The following is a 19117-nucleotide window of genomic DNA, read 5'->3' on the forward strand; positions in this document are numbered from 1 at the left end:
TCAATTCTTTGACGCTCAGCCTTTCTTATGGTCCAGCTTTAGCAGCCATACATTTTAAATGGAAAAACCATAGCCTTTACTGTACACACTTTTGTTGGTTATATCCCATATTTATTATGATATGGCTAAAATAACCTAGGCATGTTCAACCTGTGGACCATATGCAACTGGAGAGCTGGTAATGTGGTTTCATATTAAAAATAAAAAATAAAGGAAGTTTGTTATCTATATACAGTAACTACTATATATTTTATATGCAGTCCAAGACAATTCTTGTTACCTCAGTGTGGCCCAGGCAAGTCAAAAGATTGGATAATCATGAACTAACCTATTCATGTGATGCTATGTCTTATCATAGACCATCCTGTTATAATTCTTTGTAGGACTAATCACAATTCTATTTTGAAAATGGAAGCCTGCTGCTATCCTGTGGTGGTGTTTACAATTAATTTAAGTTTTCCGGAAGAACAAATAAATTATCTTACAGATGCAACTTATTTTCAAATCATGGCATCACATAAGTATGGAAAAATGAATAACTCAAGAATAGACTGAGAGGCATTTAATATCATGCCTCTTTTTTAATATCAGAAAGCATTCTGCAGTGTAACTCTATATGATCTAATTTGCCTGAAGAAAATAAGAATTAAAAAAACAGTAAGTTTCTTGCCAGTTTCTCATTTGACTTCTATACAGCATCTGGATTTACAATTGAAAGAACTCAAAGTAATTTTAAAAATTGTTCAAAGAAATGTTAAGACAACAAGTGCTGTATTTAAAGACTATTCAGCAAATAAAAAGAAGAGATTGATTACAAAGCTGCTTGCATTCTTCTTCTTAGATAAGCTGTGGGAGGCTATTAGAACACATTCAACTCTTACCTATTGTAGAATTCAGTAAAATTGATGTTACACAATGAGGTTGAAACATCAGAGTTGGTTCTTTTTCTCTATTAAAATTTTTGCATAGAAGTAAACTAATGGGTAAAGTGCTTATCTATCTAAGGCTTTGTAAGGATCTTTCCCCTCCATACTGATTAATATGCATGTTTGTTTATAGCAGTGTTTTTCAACCACTGTGCCGCGGCACACTAGTGTGCCGTGACATAGTGTAAGGTGTGCCGTGGGAAAATTACTTTACATATAGTCAATATAGGCACAGTTAGATTTTTTTAACATTTTCTAATGGTGGTGTGCCTCGTGATTTTTTTCATGAAAAAAGTGTGCCTTTGCACAAAAAAGGTTGAAAAACACTGGTTTATAGCATATGATATTAAGGCTGTTTTGAGAAATCCATGGTGAAGGTTACAATGGTTAGGTGATTATATGAACAACTACTTTGATAATTAAAATTGCAGGAACAGTGGAAAATTATTTACAGTACTTGTAAATTTAACATAAAGGTAAAACATCCTAAGCTCAAACTCAGCTAATGGTGATTACAAAGATATCACAATGAAGGGGTGTTGGTTTGTTTTTTTACAATGTGGAAGAGCTTTTACCATGCCCTTTGTCGGTTTTTTAAAAAAAATTTCCAGTTGAGCCTATAGCTCTGTGATTTCCTTGTGGTTTTCAATCCAAGTAATAACCAGGACTACCTGTCCTTAGTTTCTTTCAAGATCAGCCAAGCTTGCTAGGAAAGTGGGGAAAAGTGAAGAAAAGACATGGGGTAGAAAATCATCCCTAATAAACCCTACTTTAAACTTAAGAGCACGATAAAAATCAGAGTGTGAAAAGTTTTGTGTACACCCTAAAGTCATGTCTGGAACTGAGAACATTGTGTCTTTCATTGGGTCTTTGAAAGTCATTTCCCACCACTGAAAGGGCAGTTTAAGACCATAATAAGAATAATTATTATTCTTATTATGGGCAAATACTGTGCAATAAAACTCCCTTCAATGAGTAACCTTCAGGAAATTCATATGCAGGATGTGAGAAGAATTATATCTTCTACTTGGTTGTAGTACTGAAATCTCTAGTCCTCTTGATACATAATCTCTATGTGTGGTGGGTATGATGTAGTCCTTCTCAATAAATATATTCAGCTTGTAAACTATCACTGCCTAACAGCTCTTGAATTCATTATGTGAAATGTAAGTGGATGTTTCCCTTTCAGATAAGCCCATATGTTCACCATCTGCAATGCAATATAAACATTTTTATTCATCATTTTATGTATAAAATTTCTACATTTTCCTTTATTCAAAATTTCAAAGCAAAGGTTTCTTGAGCCGCTTGAATGAGTTATACATAGATACTGAAATAACTACAGCTATCGGAGATTACCTTGAAAGCTATACAGTTGCTATAAATGAAACTGACCTGAAAAGAAAATATCTGGATTATAATTGTGTTGTAGAAATATATTGGAAACCACGATATTTAGTATAGATATAGTATAGTAATGCTGTAAATAAATAAGAAAGAGATGCTTACTCCAGGGAAACAATCATATCTGCTTCAGCATTGTTAATTTTTTAAAATTAAAAATAGTAGATCAAATCCTGTGATATTGGGCAACTGAGTTTTATTTTAAAAAGTTTTTCTTTGCATGCAGCCAATGTAGTGTTAGAGAATGTGTCATCTGGCAAACCATTATCTCTGGAGCATATTATTAGCATTTGAGCTAAAGAGTAACTTTAATTTTCTTTTCTTCTTTTCACTTCATTAACCTTTCTTCCCATTACATTCTTAATTCCTTTATAGTAAAGGTTTCTTTTAGTTGCTATATGTTGTTCTTAAGAGCTAAAACTTAATGAAAGTAAAAGTGTCTTATTCTTTCATTGTCATTCAATGGATTTTTAAAATGTCTATTTTAAGCCAACTTTAGGGAGTAAGAATCTTTATTTATTTATTTAGTTTTTCAAACATGTACGAGATAACATGTATAAGTATAAACATGGACATGAACACAGGAAATGGGTACGAATAAATGGGGGCAGTAGGACAAGGAGGGTAGGCACGCTGGTGCACATATGCATGTCCTCTTACAGACCTCTTAGGAATGGGGTGAGGTCCATGGAAGACAGTTTAAGGTTAAAGTTATGGGGGTTTGAGGATGTAACAACGGAGTCAGGTAGAGCATTCCAGGCATTGACCATTCTGTTGCTGAAGTCGTATTTTCTGCAATCGAGTTTGGAGCAGTTTACCTTGAGTTTGTATCTATTGTTTGCCCGAGTATTATTGCGGCTGAAGCTGAATCTTGAAGGTATTTACCCCTTCTTAAAGAGTATATCTCAATAAATGTGTTGGTTTAAGTGCCCTACAATTTGCTATTTTACAAACTACTAGATTATATGCTATGTGTAAACAGAGAAACCCACCCTGTTACAATATTACATCATAATATTATGCTACTACTTCATTCCGAAGGGTGTGGTGACTCAGCAGTTAAGGATACTGAGTTGTCAGCTTGAAAGCTAATAGCCTGGGTTCAAGACCAAAGTGCTGTGCAATGGGTGAACTCCTGTTACTTGCCCCAGCTCCTGCCTACCTAGCGGTTCAAAAGCATGCAAATGCGAGTAGATAAATAGATACCATATTGGTGGAAAAGTAACAGTGTTGCATACTTCTCAGTGTATAGCCATGTTGGCCACATGACCCTGGAAATACCTTCGGACAACACTGGCACAAATACATTCTAAGCATTTTTAAAATATATGTCTTTATAATTGTAGCATCAAATGGCACAATCCTATTTTTTTAAAGCAAAAGATGGTTTGATTTTTAAATGTTTAGGATTTAGAAATTAATGAAGATCCAGTTAATTATCCTAATATTTTAGTCTTCTTACTAAGATGGCTTTTAGATGTGATTTTCCCTGGGAGATTGCTGAATGAGAAATGTTGTAATCCAATAGATTTGAAAGGCAGTAGGCTGAGAAAGAGTATAGTAATAATGTAGAGCTATGAACTGGTCAACGATTCAGATGCTTAAGAAAGAAATGAATTAGAAACCAATAGGAGGAATAAGATATTTAATAATAAGATATTTAGTTACTCTCAGCCTAACTGAACTTCACAAGGTTGTTGTTATGGGGAAAATAGGAAGAGAAAGAAGTATTGAGTGTGTTCATCACTTTGAGTTAAAAATAATAAAAGGGAAAATAAAAATATTATTCACCTTTGTTCCAAATGCAACACCCTTGTGGGAAAATAATCCATTCATGACTTTTTCTCTCTCTTATATTTACAGGATAAATTAACCCAGGAGTGTTTTTTCAGAGAGCAGTTTGAAGAGAATTGGTATAACACATACTCATCAAACCTATATAAGCATGTGGACACTGGAAGACGATATTATGTCGCATTAAATAGAGATGGAACTCCCAGAGAAGGGACCAGGACTAAACGGCATCAGAAATTCACGCATTTTTTACCTAGGCCAGTGGACCCTGAGAAAGTCCCTGAACTATATAAGGATATTTTAAGCCAAAGTTGACAAAGACATTTCCTTCACTTGAGCCCTTATAAACCAACAACCACTATAAAGGTTTCATGCGGTGGGTTCTTAATTGATTAGCTGTGTCATCACATCAGCTCCACTGTTGCCAAACTATGTCGCATGCATAATATATGATGGAGGCTTGGATGAAACTTGCTGATGGTGTTCTGCACTTAAAAGGTTTGTCTTCTGGAAGAGAGCCTATGCCCATCGCTTGATTTATTGAGTGAGAAAGAAAGAAAGAGTGAGAATGTTTGAGAGTGAAAGCAGAAGCTGAAGAACGAAGGAAGGTGGGAAAGGCCTGATGCATGCTGGGAAATAGACACGCTTTTAATTTTTTTGGTCTGTTGTATACTTCATCCTAGATCAGCATAGCTGCCATACTTTGACTCATGAAGAATTTTGGCTGGTGGCCTGCTCAAGTGTACGCTGCATTTTTTTTTTAAATCAAAGGCATGGAGGGTATGGTCTGTCTAAAATCCACACAGGAAAAAAGAGACTTATTTTCAGTTTGACTGCTCAGTTGAGAGTCACCCCCTAATGAATTTCAAGACCTCTTAGTAATACAGGATTTTTTTTTAAAAAAAGTTAAATTTATTTATAGAAATCCAAAGGCAACATTTTATTTATTTTATATATTTATTTATTATATAGAGTTTATTTTTAATGACATCTGTACAGGCCAGATAGGTAGATTGGAAGCTATAGTATAGGCTCTGGAAAACATTTCAACAGCAAACAGCTACGACCGTGTGATTACATTCATACAAGTCAAACATAAAGATGCATGGAGGCAAAGAGGAATCTAGGGATCCTAATGTACTAAAGGCAACAATATTTTTTGTGCCCATATTATTGTAAAATTATGCACACCACTCATGACTCTTGAGTGCTTACTCTTCTGACTGCTTGTTTCATAGCTTAAAATCTCCCCCTTTCCTCTCCCTCTCTTACTGAGGATTAAAGATAAAACTGGGTCTTCAAAACTTTAATTCTGTGTCTGTAGTATTTCCTCTTTGATAAGTAACTTATCAAACTTAAATCTACAAACTTCCCAATTGTGGAATATAAAACACAAGAAAAGAAGGGTTGCTATATGATATATTCTACTTGTTAAACCTACTGCAGATAATACCAAAGCTACATCATAAATATGTATGGTTTTTTTTTTTAAAAAAAAGCTTAAGCAGAATATCAGAAACATTCTAATGTCTATTAGGATATTTTTGTACCAATTAAGGTTCTCTCACACAAGTAGTAACAAAGGCCAGAGACACGGCTCTCACTCTTGTAAACTTGTTTAATTGTGCACTTGATTATCTACTCTGAAATTACACAAGTTCCATGGGGGTTATTATCTTTCATGGGAAAAATGCTTTCATTGTGGTCTATCATAATACGTATAGGACTCTTGCAGATGACAAGAGTACATTTCTATTGAGAATTACAATGTGGGTGAAAGTACTATACTTAAATTATGTTTCAAATGTTCTTAAAGCATATTGTGCTGGCTGCACTGCATAATGTGTATCAGTGAGGATTGTGTAACATAATGAGTGCAAGCATACCTTTTGTTAGTAGCTATAATTTGGGCTTACCCATAGAGGAGAGGCTTTGTCATAAAGCCCTAAGATCAACAGAGGCCGCAGAAACCTTGACAATGACTGCAGTTCATGCACTTACATGTACATACCATTTCAATAAAAGTTGGCAGAGGAAATGTAGAGAGTTTAGACTACAGTAATACAGTCAGCTCAACATGACTCTGGTTATAGCCTGGATTCAATGTAAAATGGAGTGCTCTTTTGTTCTCTGTAGCAGGATTTGCACATAACACCATCCCATGCAATAAAGATTAGTAAATAACACACAGAATGTGTAATATGCAGAAAGGCCCCAAGAAGTAAAAAAAAATGTCTTATTTGGGGACAGCAAACCTCAGTCTAAAATTAATATTGTTGCTGAGTTACAAGAAGACCTGGCCTGTGTTCATTATACTTTGTCATATACCAGAATCCTACTTTTTTTTTGAGTCTTTTTTTTTTGCAATCAAACCAGGAGTTGGGAAACAAATCATTATTATATACTTTTCAGCTGCATAACTGATTGATATTTAATGAAACGTCAAAAATTATGGAGTAGAATTGGATGCAAAAGTAGTATACATAAGAAATGTGTGCTTTGCATTATAGCCAAGCCTAAAGGAATTGTAAGAGAATATTAGCATATGCATTGATTGTGCTGCAATGCAAAAACAATTTCCTAGAAAGTAAAGAGTTGTTCATTGTGAACTCAAAATTCATCTCAACCAGGACAATCCTTCTACTGGAAGCTGCTAGGAGCCCTTGTAGTGCAGTGGTTTGAATGCAATATTGCAGGCTAATTCTGACCACAGTCTAGAGTTCAATCTTGCTGGGGCTCAAGGTTGACTCAGCCTTCCATCCTTCCGAGGTTGGTAAAACGAGGACCCAGATTGTTGGATGCAATATGCTGAGATTGTAAACTGCTCAGAGAGTGCTGTAAAGCACTGTGAAGCAGTATATAAGTCTAAGTGCTATTTCTATTGCTATTGAAGCAATCTCAGAACCATATATTTATACCTTGACTTTCCACAAGAAGGTCTTCTCAAACAACAAGCAGTTTCAGGTCTGAAGTAGCAATCAATTGGGAATTGGGAATCCTGATGTATGTGCTTACGAATATACTGAAAAAATGGTTAATATATTCAAAGTGAATTAAATATACTTTTAATTGGTTATATGGTTGCCCTTTGGGAAAAAAAGATGACAAGAAAATGCAGTGAATTCATACAATCAGTTTTAGGTCAGAACAATTTCTTATCTCCTACTTGTTCTGCTGATGCATTAAACCATCTCTACCCTTGGAGTCAGTGAGTTAAACATCTTCCTGCCATTTCTAAAATAATCAATGGCACAAGGCTGAAGTTATGAAGACACAGACATTACATACTATGGGAGATGGAAAACAAATATGGGACTATTATTTTAGGAATAAGCTTGTGACAAATGTATCCGTAGTGTTAGCTAATCTACAACACCTAGTCTTGGGTAATTTCTAGCTGTGATAAGATGCAGCTATTCATGTAGTTTGTTGGAGAGCTGTCCCATATAATTATCAGCTTGTGAACGCCATAAGCAGCACCCACAAGGGCGAAGGTCATCAAATAATCAAGATGAGGTCATGACAGCACAGTAGAAACTCTGCTCCTTCATGTATATCTGAATTTGCACGTGTCTCTTGTAATGCCTTGATGCCATCTTGCCTTTTTTGAAACTGCCTCCACCCTTTCCCAAGACATTGCTGAATGTCATAATATGTACATTAGTCATTGTGCTGGTTTAGCACAAAAATGTTCATTGTATTAGGATCAATGAGAGCTCTCCATGACATCAACATGAAAAAGATATCAATCTATTTTCAGTTCATATTATAACCAAATGTAAGACTTTCTGAATTCAGTCTGAATTGCTAAGAAAATTAGACTAGGATCAATCCTTTCAAACTGACACCAAGATTGACTCCAAGAAACACCAAACATAATTACAGAACAATTAAACCTATAAACAATATAGCTCGAGTGGTATCTTGAATATGGAACCCTTTGAAATCTAGCAAGACTTATTCTTTAATAAGTACGACCAGGATTGAACAATTAATTTTGTTCAGAGCCAATGATTTAAGAGGTTTATTCTATTTTGTAATAACTTTTTTATCACCCCTTGTCAGTTATCTTTTTAAATCCTTGCTTCACATTGAAATAATGAATCAGTTGCATCTTTATAAAGTAGGCACATGCAATGCAGTATTAAGTAACAAGATTAAAGCTCACTCACAGCGCATGAGCAAATCCATCTACAGCTTTATAAAATTGGCTGCCAGAGACTGCAGACATAGGTGGCAAATCAAGCACCTGATAAGCCTTAATGCTGGTCTGTATTCAACTTGATGGTTCACAAGTTGTACAGACCTCTTGTTTTAATGGTCAGACCACTTTCACTGGAAAAATGATAAAAGTTTTTAAGATGACTTTAAATATAAATTACTTTTCAACGGTATCCTTAAAATTTGGACGATAAATTGATCATCTTACAAGGAAGTGGGATAAAGGACAGCATGTTCAACATCTAGTAGCAGAAAGATGTACACATGTATATCTATATGGATAAAAGTATGTATATGTATATCTATCTATATGTATGATAGATATAGGTATGTGTGTATGTATGTATGTCTACCTACCTGTGTAGTTGCATAAAGATGGATTCAAGGAGCAATAAGCATCCAGATTTGCACTATGTCCACAAAAATATTAAGGACACCCATAAGCAAAGGTCAGCTTTGCCACAACTGACCAGAATAAATAAGTCCATATTTTTAGCCTTAATGTGGAATTTGCTGGGGGGGAGGGGTTGATCACAGACAGATCATTAATATTACTTAATGTGTTTTAATTTATTTTTTTGTATTTTTTAAAGAAAGGACTAAAAATAAGCAAGAAAAAAATGTTATGACTTTGTGGCAGTTGATACAATAAACTATAACCAATATATTCAAATAACCCATAGTGTTGTGTTGGATATTTGAATATTTAGAGATACGGAATTATCATAGATACTTTCTTGGACATGGATATTTCGACTCATAGAAGCAGACTTCAGAGCTTTGTGTACCATATGGAAAACAAATAAAACCAATGGCTAACAATTTCTACTCAACAAAACACTGTTTTTCATGTATCACTCTTATCCATTCATTCCTCTGAGCAGAATACAATAATTCCAAAATAGGGCTTAAGATAAATTTTATTTTTCTCCCCATAAGGCATCAGCAATTAAATACTATATCAAGGGTTACACCCTTTACTGACCCTTGATGTATAGGTATTTGTTTTTATATTAATTGTGTGGCCTTACAGATGATGCCTTATTCCAAAGAGGGCTTGAGGAGGCTACATATAGCACTTCTGCATTTGAAAAGGGCAAAGAAAGTGAAACCCTATTAGAGAGGGTTCTCCAATATGGCAGAAAAATAAATAAAAATGGTGTGATTTTTTTGGGGGGGTCTAAAGTTAGTGTTGGCTCCTTTTTACTGCCCATCAAACTCCAAAAACAAAGAGATGATGAGGTTTTTCTAAGCAGTTTCTTTTATGGTTCTTTGCCTATAGACTATTTCCGCCATTAAACACATACACTGATTTTAACTCTTCATCTTTTGCTCCTCTGGAATCCTTTCGCCCCGGAAGTCTGGACTACATTCCATCACAACTGCTCAGAGTAGGCCCCAGCAATTTTTTTGGGCTAAATTTCAGAAGTAGTTTGCCATAGTCTCCTTCCTAGGGCTGGAAGTTCATCCTACTGTCTTTCTGTCTAAGTCAGGAATAGAATTCACCGTCTCCTGTCCCAAAGGTGCTTTTTCAAAAGGCAACTGGATTTTCTTTGTTTTTCCTTGAAGACCTTTCACTTCTCATCCAATAAATTTCTTTTCTGACTAAATGGTGGAGAATGGAAGGATTTATATTCCTTGCAGTTGGGCTTTTGAAAAAGCACTGTTGCGACAACCATGATTCGAGTGACTGAGAATCTCCTTAGACATCAGTCTCCTTGTTTCTAGCCAGGGATATATTGTGTATAAAGAGGAAACTTTAGTCACACCACCACAGTCAGTATCTTGATGATTTTACTATAACCACCTGATTTTAGAGAGACATTTGTAATATGAAGAAACCTTTATTGTTGATATTTAGTTCTATATACAAGTAAACACATAACACGGGGCCTTTTAAATAATTCACACAGACAAAAATGTTAAATCCATTAATGTTACCTGATTACATGAACCTATGAAGACAAAAAGGATTTGCACTTTATTTAAAAGATTTATTGTTGGGATTTACAGTTGGCCATCAGTACTCTCAGAATTGCCTGTCAATGGGTCATGTGAAACCCCTTCAATTTTGTGAGGCAATTTTGTGTTCTTCAGATATACTTTGGAATCCATGGAGCTACTGACGATGCCTAACTTTGGTTTCTATATGTTATTTATCAGATGTTAAAGGACTAATCTATTCTCATGGAAATCAGTGAGATTCTCCCATTTCCCATTAACAAATCAGCCTTATGGCAAAAATATTTGGACCATTTCTGCAGAACACAGACAAAGCTAACTGACATAGTAAATTCTTCAACCTGCCATTTAAGCAAAGAATCTATATGATATTTTTAGAACAGATGAATTCGCTTCTTACTTCATCCCCCTTTTTTTGGTATTTTTGTTTTAAGGATGCATATTCCTGTTCTCATTTCAACTGCTAGATTGAGATCTGCTTTTGTATTCAACACAACCTTTATCTAAAGGGTAAAATTGTGTCCTGCATCCAAAGCTCTCTTTTTGATAAGATAGACAGATTTTACATTCACATTTACTTTACCACCATTATAATTATGGATAATAGCACTTAACCCAGTGTTCTAGAGATTCACCTTTTCAGTTGTTTAGGACCAAAATCTCCTTGATTTATCTCCCTACTTTCAAGATAAATTCTTGCATATAGAACACCAATGAATCTCACTTTACAAGATAGAAAGGTTTGACTTTAATTCACTCATGAAAGCTAACAAAAGTTTTTTGAACAATATTCTGTAACAACATTTTATTCAGAGCTGCCTTTGTTTTGGATTTCACAAAAACCCATTTTTAAATAGTCATTGACTGTAGTAAATTTCTCCTCCCCCTTCTGTCCCATTCATACAAAAGCACCCAATTTGCAGTTATAAAATTATTAAGGGACAGTAGCATAATAATATTAAACATAGTGAGAATTCCATAAAAATCATCCGATTGCAATTTAAGGCAATTCAGAACTACAAGAACTACAGCATTGGAGCATTGTTATATTATTATATCATAGTACATCTCTTAAACATGAGAAAAAGTCAGCTGCATTGCTTTTTCTAGGTAGGTGAAACTGTAGATGTCATTATTGATCTTCGTCAACATAGTACTTAAACCAGTAAATTCTGTTTAAGTCTAATAGCATGGCAGAGACAGAAACCTAAGTCCTGCTGTTTCTAGCAGGTTAGGTAGATCCCAGTAAGTCCCTAATTATCTAAAAAATTACTCAGGACTGGCCCTGTTTAAGTTTCTAGTCTCCTTTTCAGAGGCTGTTAAACTAATTTATATCTATTTAAGTTAGCTACCAGAAGTAAAGAAGACAAGTTGTTTTCCAATAAGATTTTCCCCTGATCTACTTAGTAGTTTTTTCAAGGAATTAATTTGTAGAGCCCCTTAGAGTCCCCCCCCTCTCTTTATGCCCCAAGGAGGCTTATTTTTCTTCTTGTACTCCTGAACTTAATCATTGTTTCAAGTTTGGAGTGTTGCAATATAGCATCCAGAGTTGACAGTGGTGCCAAATTCAAGGAAGTCCATGTAAATACCACCATCTTGATTCCAGAAAACAGTAAACATGACTTTTCCTGCCAAAGTATAGTTTTGAATCCTCCCCCAGTTAAAACTTGGTGATGACATCCCATAGACTTACATACATTTTTGGGCATAAAGCTGAACCAATGTTTCACTGCCTTTACAATGGTATGAAGAAATTCCTCAGCTTCTTATAGCATGATAACAATTCCTGTCATATTTTCATACTTAAAGCTGTCATCTACGCCATCAGCATGTAAGAAGCCCATCTTGTACAATTCTCCTGATATTGAAAAAAAAATGGTAATGTGATCCATACATTCTAGAAAATGTGAGACTTGAAATAATTCCCCTTTGAGTAATTCTGCAATTGTCCTTAATCAGATCAACTTTTCTCACGTAAAAATCACTACTGGTAGTTGCTGTCACAGGCCATCCACTTCATTCTTGATCGCATGAATCAGCTCTTCCTAGTTCCTGATTTTTATTTTTTATTTTGCCCCAGTCATGTCAACAGTCATTACCATAAATAATCTGCATTTCGCAATGAATTAAAATTCTGGAGATGTCTTCAGCAGTCAAAAATCATAAAGCATTGCACTGATAAGTTCTCTCTGCAGGCTTTCATTTCACAAATAATAAAACTTATTCTCAGAGCAACTTGTCAACAACTGAAAAAATAAAAACCCAGATACTAAATAATATGCCAGACCTTTTAGCACATCAGTAATGCATATCAGAGTATCGTGACTTATAACACAGGAGGCATTATGTTTCATTTAACCCTTGGCTGCATGGATAAATGGATGAGATATACCGTAGATAGACAGATTTCACAGAATTTTCTGAACATACACGGAGGAAAGGAATGGCCACATCTAAAGCCATACATTTATATTCTGTAATGTAATAATAATACCATAAAGTGCCATATTATATGCAATATACTGTATTATACTCCTATATACATGTATGAATAACAGTAATTGTGCATAGCTATGTTCACATAGTTGGATATCCAAGAAGAAGAAGATTTTTCATGTATAAAGTCTGTATGTTCATAGGGAACAGAGTGAAGTCTTTATGTGAGATGTAGTGCAGCGGTTAGAATGCAGCATTGCAGACTAACTCTGCCCATAGCCAGGAGTTTCATGCTGACCAGCACAAGGTTGATTCAGCCTTCTGTCCTTCTGAGGTCATTAAAATGAGGACCCAGATTATTGGGGACAATATACTGACATTTTTAAAATGCTCAGAGAGTGTATAAAGCATTACGGATCAGTATATTAAGTCTAAGTGCTATTACTACTGTTATGTGCCACTGGTGTAATCTCACATTTTTCACATTAAAAAAACACTGAACAGTGTACCTATAGTTTGACCAAACAACGGCTGAGAATTTTCAGAACTGCAGATTTAATGTACTGTACCTGTATTGATGAAATCAGTTCTACAATTTATCCAACATAAACAAACAGAAAGCATCCTTTTATGGACGGAGAAGAAAGCTTGCCATGCCTCAATACTTTGTCAAGAATATCAGTTGTTACAGTTAAACCCAGAAGCATAAATAGTATACAATTTCAATTATTGTTTTATGTACCTTTGATACGCAAGAAATTAATCAAACTAGAGGCATGATTGGCCTGTTGTGGGCTCCCATGGCAGGACAGAACCAGTAGGCTGACAATTCAGGGTCAAAACTAACAAGGCACTTATAGTAAAATTAATAGGGAAAAGTACTGCTCCTTATCAATTGCAAGTCCAGTAGTTTGGCAGGAAATCATCAACAAAGTTACGGCAAAGGTCAAATAAATAATAGTGAAAGACACTTCAAAAGGCAGAATGTTGAAATCAACCTGCCACAAACAGTAGAAATTGTTTCAACATTTAAGAGTTCTAAACAAAGAGTTTTATACTGGAAGCTCTTAGCCTCTACCCAAAGATACTGATCAACAGTGATTACAGAAAATAGGCTACTCAAATTACTCCAGGAAGGCCATTATTTGAGTCAACCTGGCACTTTGCTTTTTTGCCCTTTAATTCTTGGCACGTTTAATTCCTGGCCCATTAAATGTCCACGCTCTTGTGGACATGAAGGCTATATGTCAGCATTAGTCACTGTGACCACATTAAATGGGTCTTCTTGCTATTATTTCAGCTAACCCTTAGCTTCTTTCTTTTCCTTAGCAAGGATGATGTGGGGCTATAGAGATGACAGTATAGAATTAATGGAGATCTGATTCTCTGTATTATAAATATGTAAATGTATGCATTAAAAAAGCTGATTCACAAGTCATTTTGGCAGATCTTGAATTTTATCTAACGTGCTAATGGCTTTTTTATGCACATTCTTTTTTAAAAAAAAAATCAGTGCTGCAATGAGTCAGCAAAAGTGCAAGAAAATCTTGCAGTAACATCTGTCAGTTTGCAGTGGAGAGGATTTCACATTTTTATGCTAACAACTGTGCCTGTCTGCTGACTCCAAAACAGATTCAGTGAAGCATAATGTTGTACACAGAGTTGAAAATAAAAAAGAGCCATTTTCAGATCTACTTCAAAACATTCTCTCTCTTTTTAATGTAGACTGAGTTACTCTAAGTAAATTGCTAAGCTGGAAGCATTATTATGTCATAATATATTTGGTTTATTTCTGATGTTGTTGAATTTGACCTAATAGTAGGAACCACTGTTATTTTTGAAGAGCAAAATAATTGTTAGTTGCTAGTACAAAATGAGGGATTGGTGGATGTGCACATGTTTTCTTGCAATGGAGACATCCTGGGTCCAGATAAGTGGACCGTTTCCAGTGCATTTTTTTAATGCTGATAGAAGGCCCTTGGGAGGGGCAGGGAAGCACTGGGCTTTGAATACATAAGACAAACATTATTTGACTTTACATCCTAAGTGATGCAAATAAAACCCTGGATATTGCACAACTTTTACTTTGTTATTCTCCTTGGTTCAGACCTTCTCCTATCTCCTATTTTGGACAGCTCTGTGGATATTTTTTCTATTTTACTGGATATGCAATTTAGGTAACTGCAGAAGTATCTACTAGAGTTAATGTGGGGTAAGCCAGATTGTAATTAGAGCTCACAGGCAGATTCAAAGACCAAAATCACTAAGTAATAGAAAACTTGCCTGTCGCCCATCCTAATTATTGCAACTAGTTGCTTAAGTAACTCCATACATTTATTTAGCACTAGCTGATAACCCGGCATCGCCTGGGTATTTATTTATCCTAATCCATACATTTGCCCTAAAAAATAATCCCGGAACAAACGTAATTTCTAATATTGGATTTCTCCCCTTACCAGAAGGAGCCCCCCTGTGGAGTACTGTGAAACCATTACCATGGCAATTCCACTGCGCTGTACAGTAGAAGCACTTTTATGGCAGTATGGTAGAAGCCATTTTAAGGCACAACAGGCTGTATCTTAATAGACCACCCACCTCGAGAGGTGTTAGGGGTGTCTTACTCCCATAGTATTTGTTTCCAGAGAGTTAGTCATCTGTGTACCAAATTTGGTTGAAATTGCTCAAGGTGTTCCAGAGTTATGCTGGAACACACACACACACACACACACACACACACACACACACACACACACACACACAGAGCCATTTTTTAATATATAGAAGATTGAGAATGGTATTTTAGATTGGTTCAGAAGGATTGTGCACTGTCACATCTGTCTACTGGGCAAAAAGGAGCATGACTTCTGCTTGTTCCACCCCAATACACAAAAACTGACCTGACAATACAAAAGCAATCTTGTCCTAGACTTATCTGCTACACCATCAATTCATTGCATAAGAAAGGCAAATTAAGACATGTCACGCTCATCTCAAGATCAAGAATACAAAATGGAAGGTTTGCAGTGACAGGTTGGAGATGACCGTAAGCACAGATCCAATTGCAAAAACAAAAAACAAAAAACGAGGCAAAATTGAAAATCTTGACAAAAAGAAGCCTTGTTCATAATTGCCTGCATTACCATTAATGTTTTGCACAGAAAAAAGCAAATTGATAATGTGAGTTAATGTGAAAATCTTCAGTTAAAAGAAATGTTTTAGTTAAATGGTATCTTTTAAGGGAAACTAAAACTGATGCAGTTATATATTTTTTTTACTTTTAAAAAAGACATGCTTTAATAAACTCCATACCATGATAAACAAAATTCTATGGAGTAGCAGCTAGTGGGAAAGTGAGTTCAAGATAGATGAAAATACCTTTAAAAAATTGAGACATTAAAAGCACAATGACAAACCATTCCAGTGAGAGAAAAACGATGGATGGAAGAAGCATCAGCCATTGTGACTCCACAAAAAGCTTAATCAAGATCCGAAAAATGGATACATATAAGAGATGAAAAGTTAGGTGGAGTGAATGGATGGGATGCTCTGTAAAGCAAGAAAAAGCAACTCTCCGCATGAGCTGAAGTTGGCAAATATGATATGAAAAAGCCTTGTTTAGATGTGCTTAAAATGCAAGGAAAAGTATATCAATTATGGAAGAGTTACAACTCATTTGCATATCCTTTGCCCTAATGCAAATATAGGCACACCATATAATTCCTTTGTTGGGGAAATGAACACATATTGTCCTTGACCTGCTCAAGCAAAGGGAATTTCTGTCATCTATTCTTGGTCTACTTCAAAGGTGGTACTTTTCAGCTTCTGCCAGGCCAAGGAAATCCTTCTGCAGCAAATGATTCTAAAATGACCTATTCTTCTGCTTGGTACCAATAGCAATAGCAATAGCAATAGCAGTTAGACTTATATACCGCTTCATAGGGCTTTCAGCCCTCTCTAAGCGGTTTACAGAGTCAGCATATTGCTAAGCGGTTTACAGAGTCAGCATATTGCCCCCTAACAATTCGGGTCCTCATTTTACCCACCTCGGAAGGATGGAAGGCTGAGTCAACCAAAGATGGCATCTCACATTCCACCGTCTTCTTTAAGTGGGCAGAATCCCTGTTCAGCTTCGTAGCCAAAGGGAAGCCAACATATTTTTGTGCTAACTTTAGTGCTGCTGTACAAAACGTTTGAACTGAATGTCATGTGATTTGCTCTTTTTATTTTAAAGGAGAAAAATAACAACTGATGGCTACACCAAAGCCAAATAGAATCTAAAAGTGAATTGGAGCTCCTATTCATGAACTTATAGTAACTACCGAACCTTAGAGTAACTAAATACACAATTGTTCTAAATATCATGAGACTGCACCCAAGATTGATCTTAACAACATCTACTGTTAATAAATGGTTTTTAAAAACATAATGGCTATGTGATGATATCTTGATAAACTCAAACTCTTGATAAATCAAGAGGCCAGAACTCTGAGACTGAGGTACTATCACCAAAAAGATCATAACATCCATTATGTTCATTCTCTTTAAGCATGATGGCTGTGATAATTACACACAAAGGGTAAAGTCTGCATGTTATAGAAACTAGTTTCTATTGGCAGCTAGGCAAGTTATTGTGGTTAACTGAAAATCTCAACCCATTGTTTTTTTATTTCAAAGTAAGGGAGAAATATTACTTTCAGGACAGAGCTAATTGTTGCAATCACTGCAAGTTACAATTCAATTGCAGTGCTGCTGATAATGAAGAGCTTTCCTATGGAAAATAGGTCATCTAGATATACTTATAACTAGATTTAAGTGGCAGTGTTTTGTCCTTCAAAAGTAAGTTACTTATCCTAGATAGCAATAGCAGTTAGACTTATATACCGCTTCATAGGGCTTTCAGCCCTCTCTAAGCGGTTTACAGAGTCATCATATTGCCCCCAACAACAATCCGGGTCCTCATTTTACCCACCTCGGAAGGATGGAAGACTGAGTCAACCCTGAGCCGGTGAGATTTGAACAGCCGAACTGCAGAACTGCAGTCAGCTGAAGTAGCCTGCAGTGCTGCATTTAACCACTGCGCCACCTCGCCACCACAGATGTTGTGAAGTTATGTTTGGCTCCTGGTGACTGCATAGCTAAATGCTTAATATTTTGACATGTGTTTAGTCTTAGGTTGAAGTTCTTTCAGGGCAGCCCACTTCTGGGGATATTGTATATCTTCTTCATTGCCTATTTCTATTTCTTTATATCACTATATCTCTACATTGATTGACAGGCACTTCTTGAAGTCAATGACAGCCAAATTATCAACTATTTTGAAATACACTATTCAAAAATGTTTATTTTTCTCCCACTTATTCTTTCTCAGCGTCCAGTGTTCCAATACTATTGATAGGACCACTGCTATGTATTATTTGCTGGCTTATGAATCAGTAAAGTTTGCAGCTGAACAACTTTAGACAGTCATAGATGAAAACTCATGAGGCAGGGAGGTGTTGCTCGCCTAGAAAGGGAAAAAAACCCTCTACCCCTATCCAAAGTCATCCCCATTAGGAAAAATTCAGACAAGTCAGGGATAAATCCACAAAGTGCTAAATCAAATAGTTACTTCCTTTGCCCCCTGGGATTTTTTTTTCAAGTGCACAAACCTGTTTTCTCTCTTTTTCTCTTTTTTTAAAAAAAATAAAGTGTCAGAAATGTGATTGGGTAAACATGCAAGGGCTTGAACACAAAGCAAGTAGATCACTTGAGCAAAGGTGGAGAGAGAGAGAGAGAGAGAGAGAGAGAGAGAGGGAGGGAGGGAGGGAGGGAGGGAGGGAGAGAGGAATAGCCCAGGAGCTTCTATGTATACAAATCAGGAGGATGGGAACCTCCCACAGAAAAGGAAGAAGATCATAGCAATTTATTTGGAGATACGCTTGTATCAAAGTTAGAAGTCAAGGACTGGTATTATTAGGGAGCATTTCCCTTGTATTTCCACTCTCCTTTTTCTAGGTCATTGGCCTAAAGGAAAAAAGCATGAATGAATAAATGGAGCAAGAAGAAACAGCTGCTGCTTTTTTTTCTTCTGATCACTTTTGGAAGCATTGTAAATTGAACTTGGGGGCAAAGAAAATGGGCACTGAAGTTGGGGAACATTTGGGGTATCTGTCAAGAGACTCAAATGCTGTTACTTTCATAATGGTAAGCTGCAAGGTTAGAAACAAATCAGGTGCCTTATAAAAAGTGTGAGTGCATGAAAATGAAAATAAAAAATTTGTGAGATAAGAAAAAAAAAGTGTCGAATTCCAATTCATAAATGAAAAAGAACAGTGGTGGGTTCCTACCAGTTCGGATGGGTTCGGTTGAACCGGTAGTGGTTTGGCGGCCTGGGT

General features: G+C 35.9%; 1 protein-coding gene across 1 annotated transcript in view; it reads left to right on the top strand.

The window, feature by feature from the left end:
• Positions 1-9088, top strand: part of FGF9 (fibroblast growth factor 9) — a 49237-nt gene extending 40149 nt beyond the window's left edge. The window contains exon 3 of the mRNA XM_014060535.2: positions 4194-9088. Within this exon, the coding sequence (XP_013916010.1) occupies positions 4194-4439 (246 nt within the window). The 3' untranslated portion in view covers positions 4440-9088. The remainder of the gene's footprint in view (positions 1-4193) is intronic.
• The last annotated feature ends 10029 nt before the right edge of the window (positions 9089-19117 follow it).

The sequence above is a fragment of the Thamnophis sirtalis genome, unplaced genomic scaffold (genome assembly GCF_051295495.1).
Source record: "Thamnophis sirtalis isolate CommonGarterSnake01/CBP01778 unplaced genomic scaffold, rThaSir2_p1.2 scaffold_8, whole genome shotgun sequence".
NCBI lineage: Eukaryota > Metazoa > Chordata > Lepidosauria > Squamata > Natricidae > Thamnophis > Thamnophis sirtalis.